The 25,422-nt window shown below is 38.3% G+C and overlaps 3 protein-coding genes across 3 annotated transcripts; 2 read left to right on the top strand and 1 right to left on the bottom strand.

Moving 5' to 3' along the window:
* The first annotated feature begins 2,779 nt into the window (after window positions 1–2,779).
* Window positions 2,780–4,900, top strand: LOC115686846 (receptor-like protein EIX1). Its single transcript, XM_030612258.2, has one exon. It carries the CDS (start codon window positions 2,780–2,782, stop codon window positions 4,898–4,900), a length of 2,121 nt encoding a protein of 706 aa, XP_030468118.1.
* Window positions 4,901–8,688: 3,788 nt separating this feature from the next.
* On the bottom strand, window positions 8,689–9,245 carry LOC115686901 (uncharacterized). The gene is made up of 2 exons (XM_030612321.2): window positions 8,891–9,245; window positions 8,689–8,768 (listed from the first exon to the last, which is right to left on the bottom strand). Exons 1-2 carry the CDS (start codon window positions 9,243–9,245, stop codon window positions 8,689–8,691), a joined length of 435 nt encoding a protein of 144 aa, XP_030468181.1.
* A 6,455-nt stretch (window positions 9,246–15,700) lies between these two features.
* On the top strand, window positions 15,701–21,332 carry LOC115686868 (protein NRT1/ PTR FAMILY 8.3-like). Its single transcript, XM_030612285.2, has 5 exons — window positions 15,701–16,010; window positions 17,338–17,443; window positions 17,532–17,749; window positions 18,958–19,508; window positions 20,269–21,332. The coding sequence occupies exons 1-5, from the start codon at window positions 15,960–15,962 to the stop codon at window positions 21,086–21,088; spliced, it is 1,746 nt and encodes a 581-aa protein (XP_030468145.1). The 5' UTR covers window positions 15,701–15,959; the 3' UTR covers window positions 21,089–21,332.
* The last annotated feature ends 4,090 nt before the right edge of the window (window positions 21,333–25,422 follow it).

Below are 25,422 nucleotides of genomic sequence, written 5' to 3'. Positions count from 1 at the left end.
AAGGAAAATTTCTGAAAAAACCCATTCAACCAAACCAAATTGAAATACAAGTACAACTTCACATAATTTGAAAAAGAAAATTACACATATTGCTGATCTAACAACGATTACATCGAAAGGAAATGTGTAATTAATACAGTGTATTCAATGCTACGTCCTTCACTATGATTCAGATGATACAGTGTCGTCATTGTCTTCTTGTTCATGTTGGGCACATTCCTCTAGCAATCAAACCCGACCACAGCCATTCCTAAATTTTTCGTAGATAAGCTGGATCTATTGATCTTCAATGATCCATTGGCTTGTACTAAACTTGGACTCCAATGGTACCATAGACACTAATAGGGTCAATAAATCAAGAGCCATGGTGGAAAAAATCAAAAAATCGGTGGCTCTTCTCTTCCATCATTTCAGAACGACAATGTTGTCTTCTCCAACTCTATCGATGTATTTGTAGATGAAGAAGAAAGACCTAACAAAAGGTTGTGGGTGCTCTTCTTCTTACGAAGCAAGGACTATACAAGTTTCTAGGCATTGCTTGATGAGGGTGCCATCTCTATCTGTAAAACCCGTCGTATCGAATTGACGTGTATGTTGTATACATATTCCGGAGGCTACTCATTGCCATCGCCAATATCCGTTCCACTTATACCTCCTCAGTTAATCCCAAATTTTCGTGATATTGAACAAGGAAAGTATTGAGCCCCTCCAACTTGAACCTCAGACCCAAAAATGTCCCCCCCTAAAAAAAAAAACAGGCGCAAATATCTTTCTAATATTTTGAGGAATTTCGCCTTCATGGCAACTTAACGGTGTGACCCCAGTGCTCCTTGCGGAGCATATATTTTCTTGTTGTTCTCTTTGTTGCGGAGTCATTGGACGGTCAATTTCTCTTTTAATTAAAGTATTTAAAAGGCACGTACCTGAACTTATCTCTGTTATATGTGAAGCAAATTCAGTGAGGGATTTCAATAATATATTTTTGCACAAGAATCTCATGAATACCAATGCTTGCTATATGAATCGTAATAAGGAATCTTACATTATCGTAATAAAGTTACTCAAATCAGTAAGTATCAGTACCTTCTTTACATAATTGAAGTTCTGTTCTTTTTTCACGCACATGGTGTGTGCTCCTTTGTTATTAGTATAAAAAAAGACCTCGAGAGCAATTTATGAGGTCCCCTGTAAAAAGGTTTTCTTTCACAAGCTCCGTAAATCGTGTGATACATGTGAGATTCAAGTTACGATGACTCATTAGGATATGCCACAGATGGCATCAGTCCTAGCATGACTACGGGACTGCTTTACCAACCAGCATGAACAAAAACATAATATGCACAATAGTAAAAATAATTTGTTGAAATATTATTTCACATTGTTTGACAATGGGTCATGTATGCTCTTTACATTCATATGATCTCATTCAACCTAAATATGAATCCCTTTGCGTATGTGTGGTCCACCCCTTATCAATCAGGTATTGAAATATTATCTCACATCGCTTAAGAGGAGTTGTGCTCTTTATTGGACTTTTTAACACAACTTACAATTTGGTTGCAAATAGAAACTTTCTACATTGGCAGATAAATATAAGTTGTAGTTAGATTGTTGAAAGGTTTAAAGTACAAAATAATAAACGACATAAAAGACTTTGAAAGTCTCGTTGTATTTGATGGCTTGATCGGACGGGTCTTGGAGGGCATTGACCTGGAAATATTGAATCACACTTTAAGATATGGAAAAGATTTGGAGCCTTTTCCTTGTGAATCAAACCAAGAGATCCGTTTGACCCAAAGCTAGCACTTATGTATTCATCGAAACCCTAGTTGGGAAATTGCGAAGAACTATGGCGTCCTACACTAGCTTTTGCGAAAATTATTTTAAAAAAAATTTAAATTTATTATATGATTGCCAATTCAGTCACAAACCTTTTAATTTGGTTAATTCAGCCCTAAACTTTTTTATGATTTACCAATGTAGTCATTCGATCAATTTTAACTGGAAATTACTGACGTGGATGATAGCTATCCTATGTGGTATGGCCGGAGCCGACATGAACAATTTTTACAACTTTTTAAATTTCTTTTTTTTTCCTCATTTTTTTATTTTTTTTTTCCTCCACCTGTCCGCGACCTCGATGGTGACCGGTGGAGGTCGTCGGCCCTTGCCGAAATAGAGCAAGGGCGTCGTGGCCCTCGCTAGATCTAGGCGACAAGTTGCAAGCCTTTGCCCAGTGGCTAGCGAGGGTCGCTCCCTGTCGCCTGTGGCTAGAGAGGCCACCGTAAAAAGAACAAAAAAGAAAGGAAGAAAAGAAACAAAAATAAATAAATAAAAATCTAATAAATCACTTTTAAAAAATTATAAAAATTATCTACGTTAGTGTTAGGTAGGTGCGCCACAGCAAGCTTGATATAAATGTTAGCACGTCTTGGGTTTTTTTTTTTTAAACATTTCTTTACAAAGGCTTCCATTGTCCACGACAGCTTTCAGCCAAAGTTTTCTTTGGTGGGGCCCCGACCCAATGTTTCTCTTTGCTAATGCTATTTCAGCGGTTCCCTTGATGTCTTGACCATTTAACTCGTCTTGCAACGCAAAACTTGGAATCTTTAAGTCGCTTTAGGTGGCCAGCGATCAGAGGATGGACTTAAAATAGACGTTAATTTCCTCCGCTCTTTTTTTTTCTACATTTTTTTGTGAATAAAAAAGATAATTTTTTTTTAAGGAAGCGTCGTTTTGCCATTATAAATGGAAGTTCTCAGGTTCATTTTAAACAACAATGGCTTCCCACTTCCACACTAACTTCGTGCATGCGCTCTTGCATGCACTCTTTGTCATTCAAGCCTTTGAATTCAGTCACTCCAATGCCTTAACAAATGTAAGCTGCATGGGCGCTGAGAGTGAAGCTCTTCTCAAGTTCAAGCAGGATCTCACTGATCCTTTGAAACGTCTATCGTCGTGGACCGGCGAGCATTGTTGCGAGTGGGAAAGAGTTGAATGCAGCAATAAAACTAGTCACGTCTCGAAGCTCGATCTCGAGAATCACGGTCTGGGAGGTAAGATACATCCTGCTCTTGGAGAATTGAAGCATTTGAAGTATCTAGACCTCAGCTTCAACAATTTCATTGGCCATATACCCAATCAATTTGAAAATTTCAAAGATCTCGAATTCCTTTATCTTTCAAGAAACTCGATTTCAGGTCCTATTCCTACTACTGTCGGTCAATTATCATCTCTGAGATGTTTGGACCTCTCTGGCAACAATTTGAGTGGGAACATTCCAGAAAGTATTGGGCGACTATCCAATCTAAAGATACTGGACTTAGGTAATAATCGATTGGATGGAGTTGTCAGCGAACTTCACTTGGCAAATCTCACCAGCTTGACCTGGTTTAGTTTATGGTCGGACGAGCTTGTTATAAATATTAGCGCATCTTGGGTTCCTCCTTTCCAAATAAAGTCCATTTTCTTGTCAAGTTGCAAAGCGGGACCAGAATTCCCAAACTGGCTTCGAACTCAAAGGAACATTTTGCAGTTACTCATGTCAAATGCTAGCATCTCAGGTGAAGTTCCCCATTGGCTACCTGATATTTTATCTAACACTCGAGATTTAGATCTCTCGGGCAATATGCTTAGAGGCAACATATCTAGAATTATTGGAAAAAGGACACCACGATTAGGGCGAGTGTTACTTTCTCGAAATAACCTTAGTGGTGACATTTCAAATTTGTTATGCATGTTACATCGATTGTATATTCTTAATCTCTCTGATAATCAACTATCTGGGAGACTTCCGCAATGTTGGAGGAAATCGCTACTTTCTTTGAAATGGATGTCATTGGGAGACAACAAGTTAAATGGTCAGATTCCAAACTCTCTATGCAGTTTGGTGCATTTGGAAGTTCTAGTCCTACACAAAAATGGCTTGAATGGAGTGCTTCCAGAATGTTTAGTAGAGACAGAATTGGTAATTCTTGATCTCAGTGAGAATCAATTCACCGGTAGAATACCTCTGTTTGGCTATCGGGTTGGGGTAATCAATCTTGAGAGAAATTACTTCACCGGGGACATTCCTTTGCAGCTGTGTCAACATCATAATCTCCAATATCTAAGCCTAGCGCATAACAACCTTTCTGGAAGCATTCCTCCTTGTTTTAGCAACTTATCGCAGATGTGGGCTGATTCCACTGGTACTTCATTTTTGGAACCCGTGTGGAAAATTCCCTCTATTGTGGTTACTATAAAGGGAACAAGGCTAGAATTCACCAGCTCGCTCCGATATTTATATTCCATTGACCTTTCAAGCAACGCATTGGGAGGACAAATACCGGAAACGCTAACTAGGCTTGCTCGACTTCAGAATTTGAACCTCTCCCAAAATAAGCTGTTTGGAAAAATCCCTTCAGATATTGGCAACTTGAGATATTTGGAATCACTTGATCTGTCCAATAACAAGTTATTGGGTGAAATCCCTCATAGCATATCCAATTTAAACTTTCTAAGTCGTTTGGATCTTTCCTTCAACAATTTATCTGGTCCTCTTCCATCAGGCAATCAATTAAGCACTTTGGATGATCAACTTGTTTATCGTGGCAATGATGAACTGTGTGGAGCTCTTCTTTTAAAAGTTTGTCTGGGAGATGAGCATAATGATATCGACAAACAATATGGTCACAATTCAAGTGAACATGAATCTAATGAAGGTGACTCTGTTGTTAATTGGTTTTACTCGGGATTGGGATCGGGTTTTGTGGTGACATTTATGGGATTCTGCGGCATATTACATTTCAATCAATCTTGGAGGATCTCCTATTTTCGGACAGCGGATAGGATTATTGAAAAATTGTCGATTGGGAGGATGATTATCATGCTCTGGTTCAAGAGAGCTTTTCAATTCTAAATACGCAAAAAAGAGGTTATTTAGTGGGTAAAATCAATCTCTATCTCTCTCATGATTCATAGCTTCTTTTTCTCACTCATTTATTTTGTTGATAGATTTTGCTAATTGTTTCTAGCAATTGTCCTCACATTTATGACGCAGGTGGTACCCTGCATGAAAGTACAAATTGATTTATCCAATTACGGACGTGGACCACTGCAACTGCTACGGAGCTGATAGTTCCTCTCTTCATGATGGAAGATTGCTATTGAAGTTTCAAGTAATAAAGATGTTGTACTCATTATTCTCCAACATTTCTCTCTTTCTTTCTATTTGGTTATAAAAACAAAAACAAAAAGTCTATTGCTTTTGTCCAAGAAAATGTATACGTTATATGTAAAATGAGCTTGACTATGTGAGCCAAAATCGAAAGTGTCTACGGTCCTGGTAGGGTGAAAATTGGAGCAACGTTTCATGCCGGTAACATGTGAAAAGCACGATAACTACCCAAACACGTTAGCAATTAAATTTTGATCGACAACTTGTTCAATTGATAACACGTTAATAAGTTACCAACACTTTTACAAAAGTATCAGGAGTTACTAGATTGTCTTAAATTACATATTTCAATAATTTACTAACATTATTTACAAAAATTACAAATACATTAACGTTACCAACTTTGTATAGAAAATTACCAACTCCTATTTGAGTCCACTTAACAACATTTATCACATCATTTCAAAATTACTGATTGCTCCAGTATATCACTAAGATTTGTTGTAAAAGTCACCGATGCTTCAAAATTACACTCTTATCCAAAACTACCAGTCTTTATTTGGGTGATATACAAAGTTTTTGCAGGTTAAGTTACCAACTAATTTTAATTTTGCTAACTCGTATTTAAGTAAATTACCAACATTCGTTTGATTGTTTTGAAACTAACGACGGTACTAGTAGTTAACCAATATTTATTTTTGGAGCATACGAACCATTAAATTTATTAACTCTAATTACCAACCTTCTTTTAAATCATATTACAAATGTTATCTGATTGTTTGCAATTACCCAGCTTCCAATACTTCACAAAGTTATTTGTTAAAGTTAGCAAGATGTTAAATTTACTAGTTCTTATAAGAAATATACCAACTTTTGTTTGAGTCACAATTAACGATCGTTTAATTATTTTCAAACTCCAATTGTTCAAATAATTTAGGGTTAATACCACGAAAAACCCTAAACTGGTACACTTGTGACAGATTTACCCCAAACTATTTTTTTTATCATAAAAAACCCCAAACTGGTACATCTATGACAATTTTACCCCGAACTATTTTTTTGACCACCAAAAACCCTAAACTGGTACACCTGTAACAATTTTACCCCGAACTATTTTTTGACCACCAAAAATCTCAAACTGGTACACCTGTGACAATTTTATCCTGAACTAATTTTTTAATATTATTTTTTTTATTTTTCGAATTTTTTTAGTTTTTCTTTTGTTTTCTTTTTCCTTTCCTTTTCTTTTTTTTTTCCTTCATCTTCATTGGACCAACAATGGATTGTTATATTGTAATTGATACCACAATAACGTGACACGTAACATAAATGCTACATTTTGACCCAAAAAAAAACATAAACGCTAAATGAAAGACTTTCTTTTATATACATGAATTTTCATGACAACCACTTTTTTCTACATTTAAATGTCTCACGTTTTATTTATTATATATTTCAAGTGATCATATTGATTTATGAATCGCCATGCACATATAATATCTCTCATCTTATATATAAAATATACTAATTTTGTAAATTAATCTGTTAAATTAAATTGGCAAGCAAGACGTATATAAATTGTTGATTAGCTGTACTCCAAGCTTAGGTAACAAGCCTACGTTGGACCCCATCAGTTTGCCTATCCACTTGCACCCAAAAATAAGAAAGACACGACAACAATATAATGCCTTTTTCGCGAGACATTTAAATGTAGAAAAAAGTGGTTGGCATGAAAATTCATGCATATAAAAGAAAGTCTTTCATTTAGCGTTTATGTTTTTTTTTTTGGGTCAAAATGTAGCATTTATGTTACGTGTCACGTTATTGTGGTATCAATTACAATATAACAATCCATTGTTGGTCAAATGAAGATGAAGGAAAGAAAAAAAGAAAAGGAAAGGAAAAAGAAAAGAAAAGAAAAACTAAAAAAATTCGAAAAATAAAAAAAATAATATTAAAAAATTAGTTCGGGGTAAAATTGTCACAGGTGTACCAGTTTGAGGTTTTTGGTGGTCAAAAAAATAGTTCGGGGTAAAATTGTCACAGGTGTACCAGTTTAGGGTTTTTAGTGGTCAAAAAAATAGTTCGGGGTAAAATTGTCACAGACGTACCAGTTTGGGGTTTTTTATGGTCAAAAAAATAGTTTGGGGTAAATCTGTCACAAGTGTACCAGTTCAGGGTTTTTCGTGGTATTAACCCAATAATTTAACAATATTTATTTACACAGCTTACCAACTTGCGAAATTTAATAACTATTCTCGAAAAGTATCAACTGTTAATGGAGTCCATTACCCACGTTTATTAGATTATTTAGTAGTTACAACAGCAGAAATTTTAGCCTTAAAGGCTCACGCTTTTATCTAAAAATTTCATCAGAGCCCGCGCCTTATGCTGAGACAAATTGATACTGACATGTAGTAACAGAATGGACAAGTTCTCTTAGTTTACATAGGCCATACATAATAGTTATTAATCTAGAAAATCTCTACTACATATTAAATTTATTTCCTAAACTGGTTCTTAGATGCATTTATTTCCTCTCCACGTACTTAAAAAAAATATTTCTTTTCCTTTTTCTTCTATTTAAATATATACATGCGCTCTCTCTTTTACTAGTACTAATTTCATCAGTGTAATTTGAGGACAATGTCAAAATTTGTTCTTATACTCTTATCCAATGCTCAAGCTCAATTTGGTTCTTGAATTTTGATCGTGGCCAGAATTGGCCCTTATGCCCTTTTAATGAAATCAATTTAATCCTTGAAATTAATTTGATCCGATTGGTATCTGACACGACAACCCAAGTTAGCCATGCGTGTGACTCACATTTGCTGCTGTGGCTGTACGCGCCATTACCCACATCATTAAAACTTGAACAAAAGAAATAAAAGCAAAAACAGGGGAAAAAAATGACAGAACGTGAAAAGAAAAAAGATGCATATTGCACAATTTTCAGAGAAAGGCGGCAGGGGCCGCCCCAGCTTCGCCGGTGAGCCCTCACCAAGAGCCGGCGATGGAGTGCCATTGCGTGGTGTGTCGATCGGCCCTCATAAGGGTCAACCAACTCTTGCCGCCTGGTCGTATACAATTATACGCTTGCTCTCTTATTAATACTAATTCAGTACGTGTAAAATATTATGTCTCGATTTCAAATGGCACCGATAAATGTACGACATACAATCTTTTCTTCAAACTCCCTTCAAAATCCGGCATGTGACAAACAAAGTCGGAAATGTTTACTGAGAGTTAGGAAATCTCATGGTTAGGTAGCTAATTAAGTGATTAGATAGGGAGTTAGATACATGTTATTAAAAATGAAAACGAGCAACTTCTGGGACAAAAATAGGAGAAAACAAATTTGCTATAGAAAAGATTAATTAGCAACTTTAATTAGAAAAGATTCGACAAAAAAAAATTAAATTATAAAAGTTTATTTAGCAGTAAATAATGCAGTCAATGGGCCTGGGACAATTAAACGGAGAATGACCCTTTAACATTAGAAAAGTTTTTTTAGCAAATTCCTAGCTTTCTCAAGCCATTACTTTGATTAACGTCCTCCTCCTATCCTGGGCCGGGCTCAGCATTTGTTGCTCAGGGTATACAGTACATCCTGCAGTTATTAAATAAAGGAAAATAAAAAAGACAAAAAGAAACATTATTAAATTTGGATGATTTTTAATTATTATAAGTAGCTACTTAGTGGATTGTTAGGTATAGGATAATTATACTCACTCCCACATTTCTTTCCGGCGGGCCTGTTCCTAATGTTGCACCTCTTCGAGATCGAGATAGCCGTGGCCGGCATAATCCCGGCCTGCTTCGCTGGAGGAGAGAGCAAGACGGCACAGAGGCAGCGAGGAGTGGTGCGGATGAGCGCGTTGACTTTGGCGCAGCGGGCGAGCGGGACCTTAGCCCGGGCGTCTCTAGCTGCCCCCAGGCAAGGACTCAAGCTGGCGGTGGCCAACCGGATGGGGGTACCCTCACACTCTCCGGCCACGTTCGCTTCCCAAACGTAGACGTTCGAAATCACCAATACCATCAAGATGGACAAGGGCACAAACATGGCAACATGAGAGTTGTGAGCCATTCTTGTATATGGGGATTGCAGGTGGCAATTTTCTCTATTTGCTCTTATAAGTTGGTGTGTGGAGAGAAGTCAGGAATATGACTCAGTATATATAGACATCACAAGCCGTGAAGAAGGAAGGGAACTGAACAAAGGTGATGGGTTTTGGAATAGTGGGGTGGTTGACAGAATATTAGCAGAAAAGTTGGTGAAGCAACTTTGGGTAAATCCAGATCGCGAAGGGCCCGCTAACCTCACGAGCTAGGTAATGCACGTCGCACAAGCCAATTTCGAGTAATAAGTGGCTTCAACGTTGGTTCAGAGCACTTGGTGACGTGAGAAATTGAACTGTATCTTTTGACATTGGTCCGTTATTTAGTCACCGCATCAATCTTTTAGGGCTTTCTCTTTTCAAAGGAAAAATTACCAAAAAAGTCTTAAACCTATTATAATTGTGCCAATTTAGTCCTTAATCCTTTTTTTTTTCCAACTGAGTTTTAAACTTTTTGTATTTAGTACTAAATTAGTATAATTGCTATAGATTTAGGACTTGTTAGATAATTCTCCCCTTTTTAGATAATGACTTGATTCTTCAATGGTTGAGCATATTTAACAGAGGTGCACGCTATAAGTATTTGAACTGTTACTTATTATCCAATTAAATGTCGAAACTTTTCAAATATGACTTAACGTGAGGTCTTTGTTAAACACACAAATGACAAATGTTGATGTGGACATTAACGCTGCTGGGAAATCTTCAAATGTACACATTGGCATCCAACTCTCTCCCTCTCTCAGTATCTAAATCTCTAACTTTGTTAAAAATTCTGTTTAAAAAATGCCCTCGGTAAGCAGAACATTTCCTATTAAGTATTCTTAACGAGTGCCCTAAGGGAACTCATTAACAAGATACTTTTACGTTGAAAACTTTCCTAGCTACCCCCAACGCCCATCTCCACCAACGGCCGCTACCGCTCTCGAACACCACACTACCAATATGGACCCAAATAACCACCAACACCTTCAGACGCCACTACCACTACCTGACTCGGCCTCACCACCGCCGGTAGTACTTAGTCCTGCCAATATGAACAAATCCGGCCTTGCCGCCTCCAACCACACTCGGATTCACCATAACAAACCACAACCACCAACCGAGAGATCGAGAGATCGAGAGAAAAGCTCTGGTGAGGCGGCAAGGCACTGGGTCGATAGCCATGGACGGACGCACCAGTCAGAGGCGAACAGAGGAAGAAGAAGGACGAGAACAAAAGAAAGAACAAAGGAACGACAACGAAAGGCGAAAGAAATTTCTATGTGCTGAGTTGGAAGAGTGAATGACGTGACTGGCTACAATTTATTGGAAGCCTAATATCGAGCCCAATTTTGAAAGTTGAGATACTTAATTGAATAACATAAAAACTTAAATTTTGAATTATAAAATAATGAAAAGTTTAGGCGAGCCCTTACAATATCACTTTCCCTAGTAAATAAAAAAAAACATATTCAACTTTTTCGAACATTGATCACATATCGTAAGCATATTAAGTCTTGTAATTTATTCATTTGAAAAGTACCCCAAGAGTACTTTTTTTTTTAACAAATCCTACATCTTTTTATCAATATGGAATATTCGAACATTTCGGGTTAACTAAGCCTGAAGGTCAGTGCGTAAATCATCTCGTTCATGTGTATCAGGCATGGATTAAGGTGATGAGTTTGGGTTCCGATGTTATTCCAAATGAAAAACGATAAAATATTGATATGAGATTTACCGCATTCAAATCAAGCAATTAAAACTTAACCACCTAACTTTTTACAGAATCCAAGATCATAAGAAGAACCCACATTAATATTGTCGATTTCTATATGCTTAAGTGATAGAATGGACCCAACATGTAGGCCTGGGCCAATCGAACCTTGCCTAATATACATAAGTGCTGTCATAAGGCTCTCATATCATAATGCAATTAATGAAGGACATTACAGCTACACATCGTGTTGGCAGTATTGGGCGCACTGTGCCACCTCAATTTCCTAGGATTTTCGGATTGGTAAATATCGGTTTCATGGAGATCAAATTGGAACACCCTTTCCTCTAAGGTTGCAAGAATTTGACAGTAAAACAACAATGGGATTTCTTTTTTTCCTTTCACGACAAGTTTATTGTTTAATGAGATACAAAATCCAATCATGTGAGCTTTAATTGCTCTGACCTTTATCCAAAGTGGAGTCATATTCAAGTTTTTGGAGTTAAGACTCCCCCTCAAGTAGGCGTCTGGAATTCTGTTATGCCCGGTTTGTTTGTAATACTTTTCAAAAGTCTCTTTTGCCAATTCCTTCGTGAAGATGTCTGCCAACTGTAATCCTGTAGTTGTCGAAAATGTCCCCTTGCTTGACAAAGGCGTTCATATGCTTTTTATATACATTCCACCTACCAAGGTTAGATTCTATCCATTTCACATATGCGTTCACCTTTGACAATCAAATTTCGCATACCATTCCTAATACAACTCGCATGTAAAAGAGAGTGTCAAAATATCTTATATCACTTGACAATGGATGGGGTTCATATACTCTTTATATATATTTCATTTATACGCTTAAACTTTTAGGTTGGATTTTCTAATAGTAGTCGCGTAGCTTGGCTTCACAAGTCCTTGTTGTGTGTTTTATCTTAAGATTTTATATTGGATTTGCTGTAACATGTGGAGCCATTTGACTATTAGAAAACATTTTTGGAGCAGACAAACCTGTAAATCCCCAATTCCTTGAATAAATAAGTTAGACATTGAACTTCACAACATGCATTCGCCATGGAATCATCATCTATGTACAACTTTTGCATATGATCTTAACTCATTTGATTGTCTGGTAACTCTCCATGAGATAATACTTTCTCATAGGAATGCCCAGTATCCGATAATTAATCTTCTCATATTTGGACAAGATGCCTGATCCAATCCGAGTTTGGAGGTTGATTCATCTGAAGCCACGAGGATCGATGATGGGCCATGGAATGGAGTTTGCAAATTAATGTGGTCCAATAACCTAGTTGCAATGCCTTACAAATTTTGGAATAAGAAAGTCGAATTTCAATGCGAAAGCTTAAGCTTTTCATTCTATCTATATATCGATATATACAAGTATACAATGGATGTGATAGTATCTATCTATAAGTAAAATCAAATCTTCCAAAATTAATGCAAAAACCTACCTATCTATTCAAAGTAGAAGTTAGGTTATTAGATATCCAGTCTCATACAATCACTCAATCTGATTGTGAATTACCTTCTAACTTCACGCAAATGCCAAACCCAAACATCTTGACAATTATGATGATTAAGTTGGAGAAAAATATGAAATAATAGGAAATAGTGAAAGAGTTGAATAGACCAATCTTCATCCCATTTTGCTTCTCCTGTCCAAGATATTTTGCTAGCCATCTTCTACTAATCTAATTGCTGCTTGTTATTCAACTTAATAAAATCGAATTCATAACAAAATTGAAAGTTAACTTTGATCATTCCCATTTCTAAGAGGAAAAGCGGGCAATTTGATCAATTTTCACGAGAAGACATTTCCAACCTCCTGCGGAGAAAAGTTGCAAACGACAAATTTCATGAGGAGACGAAGTTCACTAAGGAAAGATTCTATGAAGATTTGTACTTCTGTAAGACACGTCAAAATATAAAGTTCGTCATTGATTGCGTGATAAAGAGAAAAAGATGACATAATTGACTAAAGAAAACTCAAGTGAAGCACCTTCTTGGTTCCATAACTCTTCTGAAAAGTGTGCAATTCAGGGTTTGAATTGATTAGTACCATCCCGTTCAATAACTATTTTAATTTCTATAAGGGTTAATACCACGAAAAACCCTAAACTGGTACACTTGTGACACATTTACCCCAAACTATTTTTTTGACCATAAAAAACCCCAAACTGGTACACCTATGACAATTTTACCCCGAACTATTTTTTTGACCATCAAAAACCTCAAAACTGGTACATCTGTGACAATTTTACCCTGAACTTACCACAAAAACCCCAAACTGGTACATATGTGACAATTTTACCCTGAATTAAAATTTTAATATTATTTTTTATTTTTTTTTGAATTTTTATTTATTTTTTTTTTCCTTTTATTTATTTTTTATTTATCTTCAACCTCTGGCCGGTCGCCGGTCCGGCGACCGGCCAGAGGCGGAAGCCGGCGAGGGCGACCCTCGCCGGTATCGGGCGAGGGCGACCCTCACCGGTATCGGCGCGGGGCGCCCTCGCCTACGTCGGCGAGGGCGCCTCGCTTGCGTCGGGCGAGGGCCACCCTCGCCGGCGTCGGCGAGGGCCGTCCTCACCGGATCGGGCGAAGGCCGCCCTCGTCGGTATCGGGCGAGGGCCCTCGCTGCGTCGGCGAGGCAACCCTCGCTGAGTCGAGCGAGGCGGCCCTCGCCGGCGAGGGCCGCCCTCACTAGATTCGGCGAGGGTCGCCCTTGCCGAGTCGAGCGAGGCGGCCCTCGCCCGGCGGCCGAGGGCGGCTGCGAGGGCGGCCCTCGCCGGCTCGCCTACGGCCGATCGCCGGGCCGCGGCCGGCGAGGTTGAAGTGAAGAAAAAAAAGAAAAGAAAAAATTCAAAAAATAAAAAAAATAATATTAAAAATTAGTTGGGGTAAAATTGTCACAGTGTACTGAGGTTTGAGGTTTTGTTGTATGTTCGGGGTAAAATTGTCACAGTGATGTACGGTTGGGGTTTTATGGTCAAAAAAAATAGTTTGGGGTAAATGTGTCACAAGTGTACTAGTTTAGGGTTTTTCGTGGTATTAACCCTTTCTATAATTAAGTCATCTAACTCTTTTAGTCTGTGCAATTGAGTCGTTTTGTCACGTACTATTACTATCATCATAAAAATATTGTTTTAGTATTGGTTATGTGACAAAACTTTTGTATGTGATGTTGATGAGGTGCCTAGCGCCATATTGATAAGATAAAAAAAATTTTGAATGCGTTTGGATAATGGAAAATCAATAATTAGAAGACATTTTCTTATAATAATTAGTTATATTGCTTAGAAATTAGCCAATGAAAAATAATTTTCACTATCGATAATAATCTATCTCTAAATATTTTCGTTATTAATAAAAATATTTTTCATGATTCAATTTTATAAGTGATACAAGCGGTCGCTTTTAAATGTGAAGGCATCTCGATAAGATTGAAGGGTAATACGCTTAATCTTAGTCCTCTGAATCAACTCCTTAACGCTGAACTCGGTAGGTATCATATAATAAGAAAATGTATTCGATTAATTACAATAGAAAACAAAAAGAAATGAAACGAGGGATTTAAGTTACAAATTTGGATGCTAGGAAAAGAGAGAAAGGAATGAACAATAACACATCACGAAATAAAATGCCCCTTTTTATCTGTAACTTTAAATAAAATAAAGGGGGAATTAGTGAAAAAGCAAAATCCAGTGTTTGATACAAAGCCAGATCCCTCCCTATTGCTTTTTTTTTTTCCCTCTCCGTCTCCTTTCCACGTCCCCTTTAAAACGAAAAAAGAAAATCAAGAAAAGAATCTTAATACCTTTTCCTAAAGTAAAGATAAACTCGAGAACTTTCAAACGAGTATAAGTGTCGCAGTCACAACTTTAGAGCTCGAAGCGCAATAAATTAGCAATTCTTAAGGTTACTTTTTTGTTTTTTCTAATAATATCATGTCGCGATAGTTCCTTTCAAAATCTGAATTATCTTAAATTAAGTATATTCGATAAGCGCCAGGCCGCGATTTATTAAAAAAATGAACAAAAATTGGGAGCGGCAAAGAAAGGCAAAGAAAACTCAACCATAAATTCTCTCCAATAATTTTGCTTTAGACATCAGAGTTAGGCCAACCTCAGAACTACACACGAAGTTTATCGAACATAAAAGGGAAAATGATACAAACAGTTCATGAATTTTGACTCAATGTGCAATTTAGTCTATAGACTTTTAATTTATTTAACATAGTCTTTGAACTTTAACCCAATATTCAATGTAGTCTTTAAACTTTCAATTTGTTTAATGTGGTTCCTGAACTTTTAGTACATATTCAATATAGTCTCTGAACTTTATAAAAATGTTCAATATAGTCCATGAACTTGAATTAATAGAAGGACTATATTGAATATTTTTATAAAGTTCATGGACTATATTGAACATATATCAAAATTTCAGGGATCAAATTAAATAAATTGAAAGTTCAGGGACCTTATTAAATATTGGGTTAAAGTTCATAAACTATATTGAATAAACTAAAAGTTCAGAAATTAAATTACATGTTAAGTTAAAATTTAGGAAGCGTTTGTGTAATTATGACAAAAATTCGAACTTTGCAAAAACCCGCGGCGGCGACCTCCTCTCCCTTGTCTACCTCGACGCCACCAACCCAACCGATCCCCCGCCAGCGACCATTCTTCCCCCTCTTCGCTGTTCGCAAAAGATTTTCCGGGTCAAGTTTTGTCATTCGCGATTTGCTGATAATTCGGTCGCCGACGTCACCCGCGACAGGGGGAAGGAGATGTGAATCCTTTTCTTTGCCCATACTCCATTTTCGCTCATTTATACCGTCCCGTCCAAGCGTCCTATCCCATCTCCTCCCCCCCCCCCCCCCCGCCCCCAGTTCCTCCTCATCTTGCTGTCCTCCTTGGCTGTTGTGTTGGGATTAGGAGCCTCTCGCCTTGCTAATTTGAAAGGAGAGATGGGTTCTCAGGAAGAGGAGAGATTGCTCTTGGAAGACGGCCTTTCGGAGGTTCTTGATTGCTTTTTCTTTTCTCTTCTCCGTTTTCCTTTTCTTGGTTTGACTTTTAATGACCCATCTGTTTGTGTGCTCTCTGCGTCCATTTTCTTTCGTAAAGGTTGGATTTTGTTAGGTTTGTTATGGTGGGTGTGTACCCAATTTGCTGATATTGAAGCTGGGAATCCGCTCGATTCTTGCTTTCCGGAGTTGGTTTTGTTTATGAGCCTCAAGAGCTTAACTTGACTATGAAAATTCAGCTGGGACGGCTGAAATCGGTCATATGTGTATCCCCAACGTTATCGATTCTGTTGATCAGCAATGAGCTTCTTGCTTTCCTTTTGTGTTCTGGGAACTTTTTGGATAGATGTCGATACATATTGCCAAGTCTGCATTTTCTGCTCGTCCAGAGGATCTGCTTTGCTAGTAGCTGCCATGATGAGTTTCGAACTTGTTTCAGCAGTGTAATTGCAAAATGATTTGGGAATTAAGTTTATGGTTGGGTTAATTCTTTCTCAAATACCGTGTGATGTGATTGATTGCGGATTGAGCTTTGAAGTCGAAAGCAATAGAGTGGAGATCCTATTATGGCTCTTGGATTGCTGCTAACCGCCAGTTTGTGGGCAGCACTAGGAGGTTTTGGTTTGTATATGTTCCTGCAGTGAGGACCTGGTGACAAGTAGAAGACTTCAGTTGTAGGAATTTGATATGTTGTTGTTCTGTGTCTAGAAAAATGCTATCTTACCGTGAAGGAGTATGGTCGTTGCAAAATGGTTGCAGTTCAGTTTAAATGGGATGAATTGCAGAATTTTCTCTTCTTGCTCACTATTACTGACTTTCTTGATTCTGTAATCGTGAAAATAACTTTTTTCTCACCAATTCTGGTACGTCTTAGCATTTTCTGAGGTGGATCTAGTGGCGGATTTTGATTCTCTTTTAACTTGATGATGTAATCATTGCAATGTACTTGTTACCATGATTCGCATGCCTTGCCATCGGAGAGGCACCTTGAATAGGGGCTTGTCCAAGACAAAGAGAGGAGATGAGATTTTTTATTTGCTTTGTAGTATCAGTTGTTCCATGATGATGAGTAAGTTTACTCACAGCATGTAAAATGTAAGGAGCAGCCTCCCTAAAGTGTAAAGCAAAAAAAAAAAAAAAGAGGCTTTAATAGTGCTAGCTGATGACAACAAGCTTACTGCACCTCATTCTTTTTTATTTTGGACATATTACCTCCTCCTCTATTAAGATATCAAAAGTATAAATACTCTTGAAATTTTGGTCATACGAATATCAGAACTGTCGATGCTATTTTATTTATGACATTGGAATTGTGTCACAGAAAAAGCAGAATGGACTGTACACTGGAGATGGCTCTGTTGACGTCAACGGAAATCCGGTTTTGAAGAGCAATACCGGGAATTGGAGAGCTTGTCCTTTCATCCTAGGTAATGGAAAGATGATATTTGCTAATCTTCCATGAACTTTATTTTAGCGAATTCATTATGTGTTAATATCTGGAACGGCGAAACACAGGCACCGAATGTTGTGAACGTTTGGCCTTCTATGGGATTGCTACGAATCTTGTTAGTTATCTGACCAAAAAAATGCACGAGGGAAATGTCTCTGCTGCAAGAAGCGTTACCACTTGGTCAGGCACTTGCTATCTTGCACCACTTATTGGAGCTGTGGTAGCGGATGCTTATTGGGGAAGATATTGGACGATTGCTGCTTTCTCCACTATTTACTTCTTTGTAAGTACTCGAACTAATTCGTCACCTAGAAGCAGATACGTGAGTAAACGAATAGGGTTGATTCACCATAAGAGATTCTATCCTCTTCGATATAATATCAGATAAATAGAAATATTCTCAATGCTTACATACTCTTCATATTGTCATCAACTTGTGAAAAAGTAGTCGGCCTTTGTTTGGATGTTTATCTGCTAAAGGTAGAGGGCAACTTCAAAACCTAAATTTAGTCACTGGTGCATCATAATGCCTCTTAACTTCTGCTAGATTAGAATTATCACAAAGTTTAGCTTTGTCACTAATAACAATTTGAATGAATTGCAGAACGTTGTTTGCGCACAGATTAAAACTGTGATACTCAGATATCACACCTGGATTACAAAACAGTAACTTTGCATTTCTGTACTAAAGTTTGCTTTCTATAGCATAACTATAGCTTTTGGCGAATGTGTGTTCTCTTGGCATCACATCAATGTGGAAATATGCTGCAAAAGTTATAGGAATACAATATTATCGGGGATTCAAGCATTAAGTTAGCTAGTCGGCGTTGTATGTGTCAAGTAATGACCATTGGATATTGAAAATGGGTTTTCAAAGTGCACTTCAATAGTGCAGTATTGTTTACTAGAGCAATCATCATCTCCTAAAAAAGTCATCATGAATCATGATTGCAACAAAACTATCCTCAATATCAACACTAATTGGGGCACTTTTCTTCTTCTTAGTGCTATATGGGAAGGCATTAAAAATCACGTCATGATTTTCTATAGGTTCTGTCTTCTTTTAACGGTGGCTTGAGTCTTGAACTGATAGAATTGCAACACTTCTAGTTAAATGAAACAGAGTCATAAGAGATTTCTTTGGATCGAAGCAAACACGATGTCAAAAGGCACGACTGAAGTCATAAGTATTTTGAAGAGGGGGCAAACTATAGCTTATTTGTCTAAAATGTTGTGTATTTACGTAAATTGGCTATAGTGCGTAGGATAGCATTTTGGCTCAATAAGAGCAAGAAACAATAGTGTGGCAAGACATGAGTAAATGATCAAGTGATGGAGTGATCTTCTCGTATCTTGTACTTGTACTTGTTTTCTGTTACCATGACCCATTCTTCATGTGCATGTGCATGGCCTATGTGCTTGCATGAGGAGAAGTGAGAGTTTTGTTCATGCAAAACTGTCCGCTTGAAATTGATCTGTATTCCTGTACAGGGAATGTGTACCTTGACTCTCTCTGCAACCATTCCAGCATTGAAGCCCACAGAATGTGTTGGTTCTTTATGCCCTTCAGCTACCCCAGCACAGTACGCCATGTTTTTCTTCGGACTCTATCTGATTGCCCTGGGAACTGGTGGGATCAAACCATGCGTGTCGTCTTTTGGAGCAGACCAGTTTGACGACACTGATCCTAAGGAGAGGATGAAGAAAGGATCCTTTTTTAACTGGTTTTACTTTTCCATTAATATCGGTGCTCTTATTTCCAGTAGCTTTTTGGTTTGGATTCAAGAAAATGCTGGCTGGGGCTGGGGATTTGGTATTCCTGCATTATTTATGGGGATCGCTATTGCCAGTTTCTTCTCAGGGACGCCCCTTTATCGTTTCCAGAGACCCGGGGGGAGTCCCATCACAAGGATGTGCCAGGTTTTAGTTGCCTCTTTCCGTAAGTGGAACATCAAGGTACCTGAAGATGATAGTCTCCTTTACGAAACGCAAAACTCGGTGATTGCAGGAAGTCGTAAATTGGAGCACACTGATGAACTGAAGTATGTTTTACTCCTCCAAACCTCATCTTGGAACCTCTCAATTAGTCTATGGATGATTGGGTCTGCATTTTAAAGTAAAAGAGAACGGCATCAAGTTTGGCTTTTTTTTTCATTAGCCATTTCTTAAAGTTAAAGAGTTCAGATTTATTTCTGTTTAACTTTGCGTAGGTTTGTCTTTTAGAGTTTTATGATTTCATAATTTGTGAAGCGTATATGAAAAAACATCTTGATCATATGTAGCTTGGGCTATTATGGTCTTCCTGGCTTGTCCAAGAAGCTAATTGAAGTTTGTTCTACCAAACATGTACTACTTATAGACCTAGGGACAACTCCTGAAGAGACCTTGATTATATGGATCGTACAAAGGACATATCTCTAGACAAGTTCCAATAATATAACAAAACCCATGTAAGCAATGCTGTTGTCTTCCTGTTGCCATTGTTGTAAACGTGTGCTATGAATGATTCCACAGTTGATTCATGTGTTGTACATACATTATCTCATAGAGACGAATTTAAGATTTCTAGGATAAGATAAGTCTCCTTGTCTATCAACTCTGTTGGTGCTGCCTGAGTAGATGATGAAGACACTTGAGCATTTACTTTTGGTGGCTGCCGCTAGTATTATGAGCTATGCATGATTTGTCCTTGTAAACTTTTGCATGCACCTGTTGATTTCAGACCACTATGCTCGCTATTTGACTGTGTTCAACTTGAATACAAGAATGGGGATGATTCACAAACTTGATGGTTGTTTACAGATGTCTCGACAAAGCTGCTGTACTCTCAGATGCAGAGGCAAAAAGTGGGGATTACAACTCGTGGAGTCTGTGTACTGTGACACAAGTGGAGGAGCTCAAGATTCTGATCCGCATGTTCCCCATCTGGGCCACTGGAATCGTGTTCTCAGCTGTCTATGCGCAGATGTCCACAATGTTCGTGGAGCAAGGCATGATGATGGATACCACTGTTGGTTCCTTCACCATCCCTCCGGCGTCCCTCTCCACATGCGATGTTATCAGCGTGATCTTCTGGGTCCCGGTATATGACAGCGTCATTGTCCCCATTGCCCGAAAATTCACTGGAAAGGAGCGTGGATTTTCGGAATTGCAGCGGATGGGGATTGGCCTCTTCATCTCTATCCTCGCCATGACAGCAGCTGCTGTGGTGGAGATAAAGAGGCTGCAACTGGCTCAGGAACTTGGTTTGGGCCACCAGGATGTGGCGGTCCCACTCAGCATCTTGTGGCAAATACCCCAATACTTTCTTGTGGGCGCAGCTGAGGTTTGTACCTTCATTGGACAGCTCGAGTTTTTCTATGATCAGTCTCCTGATGCCATGCGGAGCCTGTGCAGCGCGCTCGCGCTCCTGACAACTGCGCTAGGTAATTACTTGAGCTCTTTTATTTTGACAATGGTGACGTACTTAACGACTTCGGGCGGCAAGGCCGGGTGGATTCCGGATAACTTGAACGAGGGGCATCTTGATTATTATTTCTGGCTTCTGGCTGGACTCAGCTTCTTGAACATGTTGGGCTACATCGCTTGTGCCAAAACGTACAAGAAGAAAAGGGCCTCTTGAGGCTTGCTGCAAGTCCTTTACACGATGAATCCGCCGTGATGCTTTGGTTACCCTTATTGTATATAGGAATTAAGCGGGTCGTTTGGTTATGTACTCTTGTCAGACAAACAATGATCGCTGCAATTTCATCTGATTTATTCCTCTTTTTCTCACCATGCTATGTATTCATGTGTACCGAATGCGCTTAGAGATTTGCGCACGGCAGATCTAAGATCCTGAAATAAATTTCACTGCTGTTTTTAGGGTCCATTTGTCTGAAATCTCATACATTTCCCATGTTTGCCATTGGTGGTCTAGTCCAAAAAGCTGCTCAAGCAAAAATATTTTGCCTGTAAGAATTAGGAGCAGTCGCTGGTTTTAGGGAACATAACAGCTGAATGGAGAAGGGTAATGATACTCAAATCGAGCATTGGTATGAACTTATGCTGCTCTGTCCAACTGCACCGGTTCGGATTTCACCCACATTTTATATTGTTAGCTAAGGGTTGGTTTCATTGTTGCCGATGCTTGTCCAAAATCGGCCTGGTTTGGACACTTAGAATCGATATCTCTAGTGCATTCGAATGCAACGGCGGCAAACAAGAATGAAACCGGAAAATTCTGCTATCGAGAGGATTGATTCGTCCAACAAATTCCCATCATCAGGTCAAGGTTGAAATGAGGAATGAGTCCGAAGGACTTGAATACACGAACTAAACTTCTACACCGACAGACATTGGGCCAATTAGCTAAAGTAAAATACACAAGCTTTTGGCATTGTCGCAAAATCAACACGAACTTTCAATTATCTCAGAAAAAACACGCAACCTTTTACCATTGTTGTAAATCGAACACCGGACTTTATATGCTTCGAAAGAATACGTAAGTCTTCCCTCGCGAAATCAACCCAAAAAAAAAAACCGACGCTGCGACTCGATTGCCTTATTTAACAGATGCCGGTCGCTTATCGCATCACAACTGATCATCCATACTATCTTCGTTGCTAAATAATTGCTAGCTACTTCCAAACTATGAGCCAACCAACATCTTGCATTATGTGCGTACCATTGTTGTTCGTCTTTTTCCATCGTCTAAATGTTGTTTAATGTGGCTGTTCTGCTATGCAACCATCAATTTTTATCATGACATAATCATAAGCTTGTAATTTATAGGAAAAATTATTCAATTAGTGCTAAACATATTGTACATATGTCAATTCAGTCTTAAAAATTTCAATTTTGTTAATTGAGTCCTAAACCTTTACGCAAAACTCCAATGTAGCCCTTCTGGTCTATTTTCGTTGGAAATCGCTGACATGGTGATCCAATCATCCTCAGCCTTCCTACAGGCACACCGACGCGTCAGCAAATTCTGACGAAAATTGATCGGAATGACTACATTGGAATTTTGAGTATATGTTTAAGACTCAATTGGCAAAATTGAATATTTAGGATTGAATTGACATTCATTTAACATTAATTGGACAATTCCCCCGAATTTTTGAAGCACAATTATTTATGGGCTTATCACATCACATGATCCCCCTTGGTATCCCCACAGCAAACTATTTTTTAGTTCCATGGCAAGAGTCAAGACCTTGGAATAATACATCACCTAACACATATTTGTCCTTAATTTATCTATCATCGTCATCATATATTGCCTGGATTTAGTCAAACTTGGGCATGCCACAATACATCCAAAAAAAGAAAAGATGATTAAATTTTCTTGCTTTGACAACTTGGCCCTCATTCCAAATTCTCATTCCATGGAATTCTCTTAGTTTGTCTTTCGTCAAATTTTCCTCAAGAGCCGTCACATTCGTGCAAAGAAAATGAAATTAGGAAGGGTGCGGAAAACAGCTAAGACCAAATCAAATTAGCCAGATCATAACGCAATTAGGTTATCTATTTTTTTGCAGTTTTAAGGCTCCAATCAGAACAAGGCATCTATATAAGATTTAATTAGTGAATTTGCGGAAATTATAACTTTCTTGTGACTTAATTTAAGAGGTCATTTTGGATAAAAAGAACATAAAATCTATGAGCTCATCTTTATATTGATGTAAGAAACCTTCGTAACAAGGAGATCAAAAGGAGGTACTTCAAAATTTGTGTCCACCGACATATCATATCTAATAAGACTCGGCTTCACTTAGAAATTTAAGCTAATCAATTATACATGAACAAACTCGGATATATTGATAATTCTTTTTATTGGCTCAAGCCATCAACTGCATGAGATTCCTCCTTGTTGCAGATCAAATCCATCACTGTCTCTCTTGTTGAACTTGTGAAATGTGTCGGTCCATGATCACCTCTCGTGTTGAAAATATCCAAACTACACACAGATTGTCAAATACACACATGCATACATGAATCAAAACAAGACTTTAGAGAAACAGATGGTGACGATTCAAATATATAGAGCCCTACCTAATTCCTTGCCTTTGATTATCGAGCACGAAAGTCAAGGCTTGCGGGGACCCACTGCATGAATAAACTTTCTCACATATTGCCTGGATCAACAAGTGGCCACGGCCACTTTAGTCAAAGGCGAAAATTGATGTCGCAGCCTATTAAAGGTTCGACCGGAAAACGTGGGGCTACACCACAAGGAACTAGGTCAATGTGTGCTTGTATGTTCATGCCTTGATTTACGGTCTCTTTCGAGGGATTATTCGAAGTTGGTGCAAGAGAGCTGGAACTTGGGAACAACCCAAAAAAGAACAAAGAAATGGAGGGCATCTTGAAGAGGAACTTATACTTGGGACTACAAGCCAGTGTGAATGAAATGTCAAACCTCCAATGTTTTTTTTCCTTTTAATGGAATTCAATGTGGCATGGACAAAGCTCGCGTGGATGGATGTTTTTCCTCGATATGATTGCTTGGAACCGAACCAGCTGTATCATGTGGCCTGTGCGTACCAAAAAGCAATACATAAAACATGCATATAAAGCTTATATATGGGTACACTGTAACGCCAGTGCCTCTGCGTGGTTAAATTTCTCATTCTGGAATGGTTATATCTATTTTCGGAGTTTTTTTAATCAATGCAGGGGATCACACGAGATGGAAGATCAGCTGGTGCAAAGTTCAGAAATGATTCTCAGTGTGACACCTCCTGAGTTCATATGTCCCTTTCTTTAACTTCCCCAAATAGGATCCATTCGTTTAGCGCTTTGATCGTAATCGTCATTAGCAGAGGTTGATCTCGCGTTAATGGGCAGTTCATAAACTTATGATGATTTTTATTCGTGGGCATGATGCAAGTAAACGTTTCTCTGTACGTTGAACTAGAAAGTTAGAATGAAATGGGCCACTCCAACGTCTTTCTTTGAACGGACCTCTCAGAGGAGCAGGTTGAGAGCTGTAAGTGCGCTTTTTTTGTTGAAAAGTAACAGAACGACTCCCTCTTCACGGACTTCATTTCATCAGGAGATTTCAACAGCACATTATAGGGAGATTAATCTTTTATTAGGTCATTTGAGAGTATCACGTGACAGTATTCCTGTATTCACAAGAATTACCATTCTTGGGAAGAATACATCATCCTGTTCCTTCCTTTCTCTACTTAGTTACCGGTGCATGCGTGCGGCATCGCATGGTACTACAAGCGGACTTGACAATTGCTCGTTAAGATCGGACGCATGTCTACTTCTCCTTGTGGAATTGGTGACATCTTGAAAACCCTAGCTCTTCAATGGATCATATCCCTTCCTGTCAAAAGTGCAACCATAAAAAGGTCAACTATGCACGCAAAGGGGTCTATGGATCTTTAGCGTCGGCTCTGTGGCATCGAAATTATGTGCACGTTTGTCGTGATAAACACCAGGAAGGTTGTATTTAGAATAACGTCAGACAATTCTTAATTCGGTCAAACCAGTATTTAATGTAAAAGGTTCTTTTGTTGGCGGTTGCGTCTTCTACGTGGAGACGGTGTCTACTCTTGAAAAGCATTGTACGAGTACAATCTTGTTTGTGTGGGATTCTACTTTCTTGAAATGATTAGATGCGTTGAATTTGCCTACTGAAGCCATCATTTCAATAGTTTTTGCATGGTGTTCTTTGTGTCAACCGGTTTGAATTTCAAGTCAGTTTAGCTCATGCAAAACATGCAAGAATAGTCATTCAACAAGACTAATCTAGACTCGTTTTACTACACTACATTAATTATAATACTTCAAGAAAACAATAGCCTCCATTGAGCCGGAAAAAAAATGCACGTCCTAAATAATTTTGGCCTACCAAACATTGTGAATGAAACTTTAGGAATTTAGAAAAAAAAATGAGAACATTTTAACAGTTTCAAGTAAAACTGATGGACCTTTTTGACAGCAAATGAGGCCAGTAGG

The sequence above is a fragment of the Syzygium oleosum genome, unplaced genomic scaffold (genome assembly GCF_021117445.2).
Source record: "Syzygium oleosum isolate NSW1041296 unplaced genomic scaffold, Sole_v2.1 Sole_v2.02, whole genome shotgun sequence".
Lineage (NCBI taxonomy): Eukaryota > Viridiplantae > Streptophyta > Magnoliopsida > Myrtales > Myrtaceae > Syzygium > Syzygium oleosum.
Note: the sequence above shows the minus strand (reverse complement) of the source record. Positions and strands in the feature narration are given on the sequence as shown.